This window comes from Aegilops tauschii, chromosome 7 (assembly GCF_002575655.3).
Source record: "Aegilops tauschii subsp. strangulata cultivar AL8/78 chromosome 7, Aet v6.0, whole genome shotgun sequence".
Classification (NCBI taxonomy): Eukaryota; Viridiplantae; Streptophyta; class Magnoliopsida; order Poales; family Poaceae; genus Aegilops; species Aegilops tauschii.
Window position 1 is genome coordinate 486,491,167 of NC_053041.3, and position 14,349 is coordinate 486,505,515.

General features: G+C 42.6%; 1 protein-coding gene across 1 annotated transcript; it reads right to left on the reverse strand.

The window, feature by feature from the left end:
- Positions 1-13,130: 13,130 nt before the first annotated feature.
- Positions 13,131-13,921, reverse strand: LOC109740461 (uncharacterized). Its single transcript, XM_020299523.4, has one exon. The coding sequence runs from the start codon at positions 13,767-13,769 to the stop codon at positions 13,485-13,487; it is 285 nt and encodes a 94-aa protein (XP_020155112.1). The 5' UTR covers positions 13,770-13,921; the 3' UTR covers positions 13,131-13,484.
- Positions 13,922-14,349: the final 428 nt, after the last annotated feature.

Here is a 14,349-nt window from a genome sequence, read left to right on the forward strand (position 1 = left end):
AGATGCAAAGTAAAATAAAAGGGAATAGAAATAGCTAAGTGTTGGAAGATTAATATGATGGATAATATTTTTGGTATTTTTATGATAAAGATGCAAAGTAAAATAAAAGCAAAGTAAAAAGCAACGGAAATAACTAAGTGTTGGAAGATTAATATGATGAAGATAGACCCGGGGACTATAGGTTTCACTACTGACTTCTCTCAAGAGCATAAGTATTTTACGGTGGGTGAACAAATTACTGTTGAGCAATTGACAGAATTGAGCATAGTTATGAGAATATCTAGGTATGATCATGTATATAGGCATCACGTCTGAGACAAGTAGACCGACTCCTGCCTGCATCTACTACTATTACTCCACACATCGACCGCTATCCAGCATGCATCTAGAGTATTAAGTTCATAAGAACAGAGTAACGCCTTAAGCAAGATGACATGATGTAGAGGGATAAATTCATGCAATATGATAAAAAAACCATCTTGTTATCCTCGATGGCAACAATAAAATACGTGCCTTGCTGCCCCTACTGTCACTGGGAAAGGACACCGCAAGATTGAACCCAAAGCTAAGCACTTCTCCTATTGCAAGAAAGATCAATCTAGTAGGCCAAACCAAATTGATAATTCGAAGAGACTTGCAAAGATAACCAATCATACATAAAAGAATTCAGAAGATTCAAATATTGTTCATAGATAAACTTGATCATAAACCCACAATTCATCGGTCTCAACAAACACACCGCAAAAGAAGATTACATCGAATAGATCTCCACGAGAGAGGGGGAGAACATTGTATTGAGATCCAAAAAGAGAGAGGAAGCCATCTAGCTACTAACTATGGACCCGAAGGTTTGAGGTAAACTACTCACACTTCATCGGAGAGGCTATGGTGTTGATGTAGAAGCCCTCTGTGATGGATGCCCCTTCCGGCGGAGCTCCGGAATAGGCCCCAAGATGGGATCTCGTGGGTACAGAAGGTTGCGGCGGTGGAATTAGGTTTTTGGCTCCGTATCTGATCGTTTGGGGGTACGTAGGTATATATAGGAGGAAGGAGTACGTCGGTAGAGCAACGTGGGGCCCACGAGGGTGGAGGGCGCGCCTAGGGGGTAGGCGCGCCCCCTACCTCTTGGCTTCCTGCTTGATCTCTTAATGTAGGGACCAAGTCTCCTGGATCATGTTCGTTCCGAAAATCACGTTCCCGAAGGTTTCATTCCGTTTGGACTCCGTTTGATATTCTTTTTCTGCGAAACTATGAAATAGGCAAAAAAACAGCAATTCTGGGCTGGGCCTCCGGTTAATAGGTTAGTCCCAAAACTAATATAAAAGTGGATAATAAAGCCCAATAATGTCCAAAACAGAAGATAATATAGCATGGAGCAATCAAAAATTATAGATACGTTGGAGACGTATCAAGCATCCCCAAGCTTAATTCTTGCTCGTCCTCGAGTAGGTAAATGATAAAAACAGAATTTTTGATACGGAGTGCTACTAGGCATAATTTCAGTGTAATTCTTCTTAATTGTGGTATGAATATTCAGATCCGAAAGATTCAAGATAAAAGTTCATGTTGACATAAAAATAACAATACTTCAAGCATACTAACTAAGCAATTGTGTCCTCTCAAAATAACATGGCCAAAGAAAGTTCATCCCTGCAAAATCACATAGTTTAGTCATGCTCCATCTTTGTCACACAAGAATGCTCTCATCATGCACAACCCCGATGACAAGCCAAGCAATTGTTTCATACTTTCGTAATCTCAAACTTTTTCAACCTTCACGCAATACATGAGCGCGAGCCATGGACATAGCACTATGGGTGGAATAGAATATGATGATGGGGGTTATGTGGAGAAGACAAAAAAGGAGAAAGTCTCACATCAACGAGGCTAATCAATGAGCTATGGAGATGCCCATCGATTGATGTTAATGCAAGGAGTAGGGATTGTCATGCAACGGATGCACTAGAGCTATAAATATATGAAAGCTCAACAAAAGAAACTAAGTGGGTGTGCATCCAACTTGCTTGCTCACGAAGACCTAGGGCACTTGAGGAGGCCCATTGTTGGAATATACAAGCCAAGTTCTATAATGAAAAATTCCCACTAGTATATGAAAGTGACAAAACAAGAGACTCTCTATCATGAAGATTATGGTGCTACTTTGAAGCACAAGTGTGGTAAAAGAATAGTAACATTGTCCCTTCTCTCTTTTTCTCTTATTTTTTTGGGGCCTTCTCTTTTTTTAATGGCCTTTCTCTTTTTTTATTCCTCACTTGGGACAATGCTCTAGAAAATGATGATCATCACACTTCTATTTATTTACAACTCAATGATTACAACTCGATACTAGAACAAAGTATGACTCTATATGAATGCCTCCGGCGGTGTACCGGGATATGCAATGAACCAAGAGTGAAATATATGAAAGAATTATGGACAAATACTATGTCAACTACATGATCATGCAAAGCAATATGACAATGATGAACGTGTCATGATAAACGGAATGGTGGAAAGTTGCATGCCAATATATCTCGGATTGGCTATGGAAATGTCATAATAGGTAGGTATGGTGGCTGTTTTGAGGAAGATATAAGGAGGTTTATGTGTGAAAGAGTGTATCATATCACGGGGTTTGGATGCACCGGCGAAGTTTGCACCAACTCTCAATGTGAGAAAGGGCAATGCACGGTACCGAAGAGGCTAGCAATGGTGGAAAGGTGAGAGTGCGTATAATCCATGGACTCAACATTAGTCATAAAGAACTCACATACTTATTGCAAAAATCTACAAGTCATCAAAAACCAAGCACTACGCGCATGCTCCTAGTGGGATGGATTGGTAGGAAAAGACCATCGCTCGTCCCCGACCGCCACTCATAAGGAGGACAATCAAAGAACACCTCATGTTTCAAATATTTTACATAAAGTTTACCATACGTGCATGCTACGGGACTTGCAAACTTCAACACAAGTATTTCTCAAATTCACAACTACTCAACTACCACGACTTTAATATCACTACCTCCATGTCTCAAAACAATCATCAAGCATCAAACTTCTCTTAGTATTCAAAACACTCATAAGAAAGTTTTTACTCATCTTGAATACCTAGCATATTAGGATTTTTTTAAGTAAATTACCATGCTATTTAAGACTCTCAAAATAATTTAAGTGAAGCATGAGAGATCAATAGTTTCTATAAAACAAATCCACCACCATGCTCTAAAAGATATAAGTGAAGTACTAGAGCAAAACTATATAACTCAAAAGATATAAGTGAAGCACATAGAGTATTCTAATAATTTCCGAATCATGTGTGTCTCTCTCAAAAGGTGTGTACAGAAAGGATGATTATGGTAAACTAAAAGGCAAAGACTCAAATCATACAAGACGCTCCAAGCAAAACACATATCATGTGGTGAATAAAAATATAGCTCCAAGTAAAGTTACCGATGGAAGTAGACGAAAGAGGGGATGCCTTCCGGGGCATCCCCAAGCTTTGGATTTTTGGTGTCCTTAGATTATCTTGGGGGTGCCATGGGCATCCCCAATATTAGTCTCTTGTCACTCCTTGTTTCATAATCCATCAAACCTTTCACCCAAAACTTGAAAACTTCACAACACAAAACTCAGCAGAAAATCTCGTGAGCTCCGTTAGCGAAAGAAAACAAAAGACCACTTCAAGGTACTGTAATGAACTCATTCTTTATTTATATTGGTGTTAAACCTACTGTATTCCAACTTCTCTATGGTTTATAAACTCTTTTACTAGCTATAGAATCATCAAAACAAGCAAACAACACACGAAAAACAGAATCTGTCAAAAACACAACAGTCTGTAGTAATCTGTAACTAACGCAAACTTCTGGAACACCAAAAAATCAGCCAAAATAGGAAGACCTAGAAAGTTTGTTTATTGATCATCAGAAATTGGAATCAATATTTTATCACGTTCTGGTGATTTTTAACAATTATTTTCGTGAACAGAAAGTTTCTGGAATTTTCTGCAAGATCAAATAACTATCATCCAAGAAAATCCTATAGATTTAACTTGGCACAAACACTAATTAAAACATAAAAACACATATAACCAGAGGATAGATCAAATATTTATTCCTAAACAGAATCAAAAAGCAAAAAAACTAAAAATAAAATTGGGTTGCCTCCCAACAAGCGCTATCGTTTAACGCCCCTAGCTAGGCATAAAAGCAAGGATAGATCTAGGTATTGCCATCTTTGGTAGGCAATCCATAAGTGGCTCTCATGATAGATTCATATGGTAGTTTTATTTTCTTCCTAGGGAAGTGTTCCATGCCTTTCTTTAATGGAAATTGGAATCTAATATTCCCTCCCTTCATATTAATAATTGCACCAATCGTTCTAAGGAAAGGTCTACCAAGAATAATAGGACATGAAGGATTGCAATCTATATCAAGAACGATAAAATCTACGGGCACATAGTTCCTATTTGCGACAATAAGGACATCATTAATTCTTCCCATAGGTTTCTTAATAGTGGAATCCGCAAGGTGCAAGTTTAAAGAGCAATCATCAAAATCACGGAAACCTAGCAAATCGCACAAAGTTTTTGGAATCGTGGAAACACTAGCACCCAAATCACACAAAGCATAGCATTCATGATCTTTAATCTTAATTTTAATAGTAGGTTCCCACTCATCATAAAGTTTTCTAGGGATAGAAACTTCCAACTCAAGCTTTTCTTCATAAGATTGCATCAAGGCATCAACGATATGTTTAGTAAAAGCTTTATTTTGACTATAAGCATGAGGAGAATTTAGCACGGATTGCAACAAGGAAATACAATCTATCAAAGAGCAATTATCATAATTAAATTCGTTGAAATCCAAAATAGTGGATTTATTAACATCTAATGTTTTGATTTCTTCAATCCCACTTTTATCAATTTTAGCATCAAGATCTAAAAACTCCGAATTTTTGGAACGCCTTCTAGGTAAAGGTGGATCATATTCAGTCCCATCATTATCAAGATTCATATTTCAAAACAAAGATTTAATAGGGGACACATCAATAACTTTTAGATCTTCAACTTTACTTTCATAGAAATTTGAAGAACACACTTTTATAAAGCAATCTTTCTTAGCACGCATCCTAGAGGTTCTTTCTTTGCACTCATCAATGGAAATTTCATGGCTTTGAGAGACTCATTGATATCATGCTTAGGAGGAATAGATCTAAGTTTCAAAGAATCAACATCAAGAGATCTATCAACGTTCCTAGCCAAGTCATCAACTTTAAGCAATTTTTCTTCAAGCAAAGCATTGAAACTCTTCTGCGAATTCATAAACTCTTTAACACTAGTATCAAATTCAGAGGGCATCTTATTAAAATTTCCATAAGAATTGTTGTAGAAATTACCATAATTATTAGAGGAATTACTAGGATAAGGCCTAGGATTAAAGTTTTCTCTATACGCGTTGTTACCAAAATTATTCCTACCAACAAAATTCACATCCATAGATTCATTATTATTCTCAATCAAAGTAGACAAAGGCATATCATTGGGATCAGAAGAAACACTCTTAGTAGCAAATAATTTCATAAGTTCATCCATCTTTCCACTCAAAACATTAATTTCTTCTATCGCATGCACTTCTTTATTAGTAGATCTTTCAGTGTGCCGTTGAGAATAATTAACCATAATATCATCTAGGAGTTTAGTAGCTTCTCCTAAAGTGATTTCCATAAAAGTGCCTCCCGCGGCCGAATCTAAAAGATTTCTAGAAGCAAAATTCAATCCGGCATAAAATTTTGTATAATCATCCACAAATTAAAACCATGAGTAGGGTAATTACGTATCATTAATTTCATCCTCTCCCAAGCTTGTGCAACATGTTCATGATCAAGTTGCTTAAAATTCATGATATCATTTCTAAGAGAGATAATCTTAGCGGGAGGAAAATACTTAGAGATAAAAGCATCTTTGCACTTATTCCAAGAATCAATACTATTTTTAGGCAAAGACGAAAACCAAGCTTTAGCACGATCTCTAAGCGAAAAAGGAAATAGCTTCAATTTAACAATATCATTATCAACATCTTTCTTCTTTTTCATATCACACAAATCAACAAAGCTATTTAGATGAGTAGCGGCATCTTCACTAGGAAGGCCGGCGAATTGATCTTTCATGACAAGATTCAACAAAGCAGCATTGATTTCACAAGATTCAGTATCGGTAAAGGTGCAATCGGAGTGCTAAGGAAATCATTATTGTTGGTATTGGTAAAGTCACATAATTTGGTATTATCTTGAGCCATCGTGACAAACAAGCAATCCAACACACGAGCAAACAAAAAGCAAGCGAAAAAGAGGCGAACGAAAAAGAGAGGGCAAATAAAACGGCAAGGGTGAAGTGGGGGAGAGGAAAACGAGAGGCAAATGGCAAATAATGTAATGCGGGAGATAAGGGTTTGTGATGGGTACTTGGTATGTTGACTTTTGCGTAGACCTCCCCGGCAACGGCGCCAGAAATCCTTCTTGCTACCTCTTGAGCACTGCGTTGGTTTTCCCTTGAAGAGGAAAGGGTGATGCAGCAAAGTAGCGTAAGTATTTCCCTCAGTTTTTGAGAACCAAGGTATCAATCCAGTAGGAGGCTACGCGCAAGTCCCTTGCACCTACACAAAACAAATAAATCCTCGCAACCAACGCGATAAGGGGTTGTCAATCCCTACACGGTCACTTACGAGAGTGAGATCTGATAGATATGATAGGATAATATTTTTGGTATTTTCATGATAAAGATGCAAAGTAAAATAAAAGCAAAGTAAAAAAGCAACGGAAATAACTAAGTGTTGGAAGATTAATATGATGAAGATAGACCCGGGGACCATAGGTTTCACTAGTGGCTTCTCTCAAGAGCATAAGTATTTTACGGTGGGTGAACAAATTACTGTTGAGCAATTGACAGAATTGAGCATAGTTATGAGAATATCTAGGTATGATCATGTATATAGGCATCACGCCCGAGACAAGTAGACCGACTCCGGCCTGCATCTACTACTATTACTCCACACATCGACCGCTATCCAGCATGGATCTAGAGTATTAAGTTCATAAGAACAGAGTAACGCCTTAAGCAAGATGACATGATGTAGAGGGCGCACCTGGGGGGGTAGGCACGCCCCCCTACCTCGTGGCTTCCTGCTTGATCTCTTGACGTAGGGTCCAAGTCTCCTAGATCATGTTCGTTCCGAAAATCACGTTTCCGAAGGTTTCATTCCGTTTGGACTCCGTTTGATATTCTTTTTCTGTGAAACTCTGAAATAGACAAAAAACAGCAATTCTGGGCTGGGCCTCCGGTTAATAGGTTAGTCCCAAAAATAATATAAAAGTGGATAATAAAGCCCAATAATGTCCAAAACAGAAGATAATATAGCATGGAGCAATCAAAAATTAAGATACGTTGGAGACGTATCAGGTTACTCTATTACAAGTGGAGTCCTAGTCTTGCTTCCTTTGTAGGAGAATATTCCTTATGTATTCCTCTTAAGCCGGCCCACCATAACATGAGCCGGCCTTCTGGGCCTTGGGCCTTGTCATCCATCTAAAACACCCGCCGGGTCACCAATGAGTCTTCAGGCTCGTGAGTCGTCACACTAGTGAACCGCCAGACACATGAATCGCCAATCTTTTGGGGGTTGCCAATGAAACGCCAAGTCCGGCCGGGTCATACCGCGGGGTATATCCCCGACACTATGCCTCGGCCATAGGTTCTATCATGTATGCATTGCTGTGTACCAGACCTATGTGTGCCTTGCTACAAGTTTAGCAGGGAGGTATCAAAGTAATCCAGGAGTGGATCACTGGATAGCGGTCAAGAACATCCTAAAATACCTGAAAAGGACTAAGGATATGTTTCTCGTTTATGGAGGTGACAAAGAGCTTGTCGTAAATGGTTACGTCGATGCAAGCTTTGACACTGATCCGGATGACTCAAAGTCGCAAACCGGATACGTATTTATATTGAATGGTGGAACTGTCAGTTGGTGCAGTTCCAAGCAGAGCGTCGTGGCGGGATCTACATGTGAAGCGGAATACATAGCTGCTTCGGAAGCAGCAAATGAAGGGGTCTCGATAAAGGAGTTCATATCCGATCTAGGTGTAATACCTAGTGCATCGGGTCCAATGAAAATCTTTTGTGACAATACTGGAGCAATAGCCTTGGCGAAGGAATCCAGATTTCGCAAGAGAACCAAGCACATCAAGAGACGCTTCAATTCCATCTGCAATCAATTCAAGGAGGGAGACATGGAGATTTGCAAAATACATACGGATCTGAATGTTGCAGACCCATTGACTAAGCCTCTTCCATGAGCAAAACATGATCAGCACCAAGACTCCATGGGTGTTAGAATCATTACTATGTAATCTAGATTATTGACTCTAGTGCAAGTGGGAGACTGAAGGAAATATGCCTACATGCAATAATAAAGTTGTTATTTATATTTCCTTATATCATGATAAATGATTATTATTCATGCTAGAATTGTATTAAACCGGAAACTTAGTACATGTGTGAATACATAGACAAATAGAGTGTCACATGTATGCCTCTACTTGACTAGCTTGTTAATCAAAGATGGTTAAGTTTCCTAACCATCGACATGTGTTGTCATTTGATGAACGGGATCACATCATTAGAGAATGATGTGATGGACAAGACCCATCCGTTAGCTTAGCATAATGATCGTTTAGTTTTATTGATATTTCTTTATTCATGACATACATATCCCTCTGACTACGAGAATATGCAACTCCCGAATACCGGAGGAACACTTTGTGTGCTATCAAATGTCACAATGTAACTGGGTGATTATAAAGATGCTCTACAGGTGTCTCTGAAGGTGTTTGTTGAGTTGGCATAGATCGAGATTAGGATTTGTCACTCCGTGTATCGGAGAGGTATCTCTAGGCCCTCTCGGTAATGCACATCACTATAAGCCTTGCAAGCAATGTGACTAATGAGTTAGTTGCGGGATGATGCATTACGGAACGAGTAAAGAGACTTGCCTGTAACGAGATTGAACTAGGTATGATGATACCGACGATCGAATCTCGGGCAAGTAACATACCGATGACAAAGGGAATGACGTATGTGTTATGCGGTTTGACCGATAAAGATCTTCGTAGAATATGTAGGAGCCAATATGAGCATCCAGGTTCCGCTATTGGTTATTGACCGGAGATGTGTCTCGGTCATGTCTACATAGTTCTCGAACCCATAGGGTCCGCATGCTTAACGTTCGATGACGATTTGTATTATGAGTTATGTGTTTTGGTGACCGAAGTTTGTTCGGAGTCCCGGATGAGATCACGGACATGATGAGGAGTCTCGAAATGGTCGATAGGTAAAGATTGATATATTGGAAGGTTATATATGGACACCGGAATGGTTCCGATAAGGTTCGGGGATTTTTCAGAGTACCGGGAGGCTACCGGAACCACCCGGGAAAGTTAATGGGCCTAATGGACCATAGTGGAGGAGAGGAGGCAGGCCATGGGAGCTGGCGCGCGCCCCCCTTGCCCCAATCCAAATTGGACAAGGGAAGGGGCGCGGCCCCCCTCTTTCCTTCTCCCTCTCCCTCCTTTCCCCTTTCCCCCTCTCCGTTGGAAGGAAAGGGGGGCCGAATCCTACTAGGAACGGAGTCCTAGTAGGACTCCCCCCTTGGCGCACCCCCCTTGGGCCGGCCTCCTCCTCCCCCCTCCTTTGTATACGTGGGCAGGGGGGCACCCCAAAGACACAACAGTTGTTTCTTAGCCGCGTGCAGTGCCCCCCTCCACAGTTTACCACCTCGATCATATTGTCGTAGTGCTTAGGCGAAGCCCTGCGTGGATCACATCACCAACACCGTCGCCACGCCGTCATGCTGACAGAACTCTCCCTCGACCCTCTACTGGATCAAGATCTCGAGGGATGTCATAGTGCTGAATGTGTGCTGAACACGGTGCCGTACGTTCGATACTTGGATCGGTTGGATCATGAAGACGTTCGACTACATCAACCGCGTTAACTAAACGCTTCTGCTTTCGGTCTACGAGGGTACGTGGACACACTCTTCCCGTCTCATTGTTATGCATCTCCTAGTTAGATCTTGCATGATCGTAGGAATTTTTTTTAATTGCTACGTTCCCCAACAGTTGCTGATGCAGGTGGGCTGTCGGCCGCGGGCTGGTAGCAGCGTTACGATCTTGAGGCTGCTCTCATGCAGTTGCATAGGATGGCGGAAACTTACTGGAAACAATGTGGCACGATCAACTGGTCTCTTAAAGGGGACTCCCTCACTGCGTATTTCTTTGGATTGCTAATGGTAGGAGGCGCCGTTGTGCGATTAATAGCCTGGTGATTGATAGTGTGAGGGTTTCTGACCCCGAGCTTCATTCTTGATCACGTCCAACACTTCTTTGCTTCTCGTTTGGCTGCCAAGCCAGCTTCGAGATTTGTTATCACTCCCTCTCTTTGTGCCCAGTCTTGTAGGGTGTCGGAGGAGGGAAATCAAGCCCTCATGCTTCCGCTCTCTTCTAAGGAGATTGAGGTTCTTATTAACTCCGCTAATGTGAATTCTTCTTCTGGTCCGGACGGGTTCTCAATCCCTTTCTTCAGGAAATTTTGGCCGATGTTGCGCAACTTGGTGTGTGTGTTGTGATTCAAGGGTTTTGTTTGGGGACTGTGGACATTTCTAGACTTAACTATGCTATCCTAGCGCTCATTCCTAAAGTCAAGGGTGTTGATTCTATCTCCCAGTTACGTCCAATTGCCCTCATTAACAATTTTGCCCCGACCAAAGGTTTTGCCACGCATCTTTCCCGGTGGCCCACTATGTCCTCAGCCCTACCCAGACCTCTTTTGTTAAGGGTCGTCACATTCTTGATGGGATCTTATGTCTACATGAGATTGTTCATGATCTTAGGGTTAGGGTCGCTAGGGCCATCATTCTCTAGCTTCACTTCGAGAAGGCCTATGACTTGGTTAGCTGGGACTTCCTTCGCCAGGTTCTTACTGATAAGGGCTTTGATGCTGCCTATGTGCATCGGGTGATGCAGCTAGTGTCTGGCGGTCACACTGTTGTGGCGGTTAATGGTACGATTAGCAAGTTTATTTGCCAATGGTAGGGGGCTTAGGCAAGGGGACCCGGCGTCCCCGTTGCTCTTCAATTTTGTTGTAGATGCCCTCTCCTGTATGCTGGATCGGGCTGCGACTGCGGGTCACATTTCTCCTATTGTTTCCCACCTATTACGTACCCCAGGGCATCACTCACCTCGAATATGCCAATGACACTGTTATTGTGCTTGAACTTAATGATTCTTGCCTTTCCCATCTTAAGTTTCTTCTCCTATGTTTTGAGGCCTTGTCGGGGCTGAAGATTAACTTTTCTAAAAGTGAGGTGATTGTGACTGGCATTTCGGAGGTTGAAGCTGTGAGGGTGGCCCAGCTTCTGAGTTTTAGTCTTGGTTCCTTTCCTTTCAAATACTTGGGCCTCCCTATCTCTCCTTACAATCTTTGCACGAAGGAATTTTGGCCTCTAGTTACCAAAGTGGGCAATAGGGTTATGCCATGGCGCGGCGGGTATAATACTCCTGCAAGAAAGTTTGCCTTATCAATGTGTGCCTCACTTCTCTTCCTATGTTTACCATGGGCTTCTATCGCCTCTCTCGAGGGACACGCGATGGTTTTGACAAGCATAGAGGTGCTTTTTCTGGAATGCGGCAGATAACAAATGCAAATGTAGGCTTGTGAAGTGGAAGGTTATTTGCAGGCCCAAAACCTTCGGGGGTGGCATTCTAAACACTTTGGTATGAATCAATGCCTCGTCATCAAATGGTGGAGGATCATGACGGCTACCAGTGGCACTCTCTGGTTTGACTTGTTGAAGGCCAAATACTTCCCTATTGGTAGTCCGATGTTTGCTTTGGCTTCCCTCGGGTCCCAATTTTGGAAAGATTTGGTTAAAGTTTGTGATGTTTTCCGTAATAATGTAAGTTTGTGGTTAGAGATGGTAAGTCTACCCGTTTCTGGTTGGATTGGTGGTCTGGTGATTCTCCATTAGATGTTCCCTTCCATGTGTTGTTTTCTTATTGCCCTAACCCTGGGAACTCAATCTTTGAGCTCTCTTGTAATGATTGGGACCTAAGTTTTCGGAGGTCTCTTTCTCCTGTAGAGTTCGGTGGCTGGCCTTGTTCCTTACGCTCTCAAAGGAGGGGGACTCTGTTGCTTGGCCTCATGTGGTGTATGGGAGGTTTTCGGTTAGATCTCTATATGCACGTCTTATTTCTGGCCTGCTTACCTCTAAATTCAAGCTGATTTGGGTGGCAAAGTTGCCTCCCAAAATCAAGATCTTTCTTTGGCATGCCTTTAGGGTTCGATTGCCCTCGGCCGATCAAATTCGGAAGCGTGATGGTCCTGGCTCTGATCTTGTTTCTCTTTGCTCTGAACTGGAGGATGCCAGTCACATCTTCTTTGGTTGTGTTTTGTAAGTTAGCCTGGTGTTGCGTCTGATCATGGCTTCATGTCTCCTGGCCCCCTGATTCTTTCGATGAGCTATGTGGGCTTTCCGCTGGCTTACAGGGCCTGGTTAAGCGGGTGTTTTGGGTCGGTTTGGGCTCATTGTGCTGGGCTTTATGGACCATTCCCTAACAAACTTGCTGATTTTATGTTTAATATGTCTATCTTTTTATAGCAGTGGAAATCATTGACTAAACCTGCTGATAGGGACGCTCTGGAGATGTTGATCTCTAAAAAACGGGCTTCTGCCAATCTTCTGTCGTCTCCAGCTGATGGTGCTCATGCTCAAGCTTAGTGTCGTCTTTTGAGCTCTAGGGGTAGGTTGTTAGCCTGCGCGCCTCTTTTCGTTTTGTTTTGTGCCTGGGTCTGCATGCTCTGTATTGTCTGGCTGGTGCGCCGTTGGTTGTTGGCCAATACTGTTTTTCCGTCTCTGGTTGTGGTGAGGTTGTTCGGTACTTTGCCGTATGGCTTTATTTATAAAATTGGATGTATGTCTTTTCTTTAAAAAAAGTAGATTTTTAGGACACCGGAGCCTGTGCAAAACGATCACAACTGCACAGCAAAAAATCAACGTCGGACGTACACAGAAAGCATTAATTTACATGTATAAGAAGATAAAAAAACACATTCTTCCACTGCTTACACGTAAACGTAGGCACATCAGAACTGCTCCAAGAAAATATTTGTCTATGGAGAATTGGAGATTATACTGTATTTGTCTATGGGGGGTTGGAGATTATGATAGATGATACGCCCTCCGTAAACTTTAATGATATAAACACTCCTATATTAATTTACGGAGAGAGTAGATAAAATAATATGGACACGATGTCTTCTTCATACATGGGGACGTGATGTTGCTGCTGCCATTGCTGATCAGTCTCTACTAGGCGCTCACTCGCTGATCGGCCTCTGCTCCAAGTGGCAATATGTAAGAGGGCGAATCAATACTGGCCGGGCCAGAGGAAGGCGCCCATGGCGAACCTCCTCTTCTCCTCGACGTCGCCGGTGACAGGGAGGCCGTACTCTCGGAGCAGGCAGTCGACGCGCCACTCCGGCATCGCCTCGTAGTCCGCTTTCCTATACCGCGGGTAGTGCAGAGGCATCTGGAAGCCGCAGCTGAACGTGCCGCGCTCCGGCTTCCGCTGCTGCTTCTGGCCACCGACGGCAGCCGTGCCGCCGTTGGCCTTGGCCATGCTCACGCTCACGGCAGGGCCCAAGGATCCCATCTCTGTGTGTGTGTGTGTGTTTCTTTGCTGCCTCTGATCACCTTGTAAATTACAAGCAACTCGTGTTCGTTGAGAAGGAAGTGCTAGCTGATGGAAGGGTTTTATAGATGGTGTGAGATAGAGGAATAATAATCCACCGTCTTGCCTGACCAGAGCGGTAACTCGAGCCAACCACATTATCTGAAAGAAATGAACTGCAGTGTGCAATCAAGCAGAGTAATAAATTCTGACAACAGCGTGCTCCGTCCTCGCCGGTGAGGCAGCGCCGTCGACCTCAGGGCGTCCACTCCCTAGCTCTCGCCGGCGTCGCTGTCGGAGTCAGCGGAGCACACGCCACACGATCGATCCTACGCTATCCCACATGATTGATCAAGGATGTGGCTACACGAAGCAAACACTTGCAGACCAGCTGCATGATTAGGAGGTAACGATTAATGGACTTACCAGTTGGATCTCTTGCACGCGACGGCGTGGCTGCAGGAACAGAAGCTTCGAGGATCATGGGATGGTGATTGATGGGTCATGGGTGGCCGTGTAGAGTTACCTGTGCGGCATGCAAAGGTGTAGACCAAATCTGTCC

Excerpts from the sequence above, each read along its gene's own strand:
- LOC109740461 (XM_020299523.4), bottom strand. The coding sequence starts at position 13,769 with ATGGGATCCTTGGGCCCTGCCGTGAGCGTGAGCATGGCCAAGGCCAAC.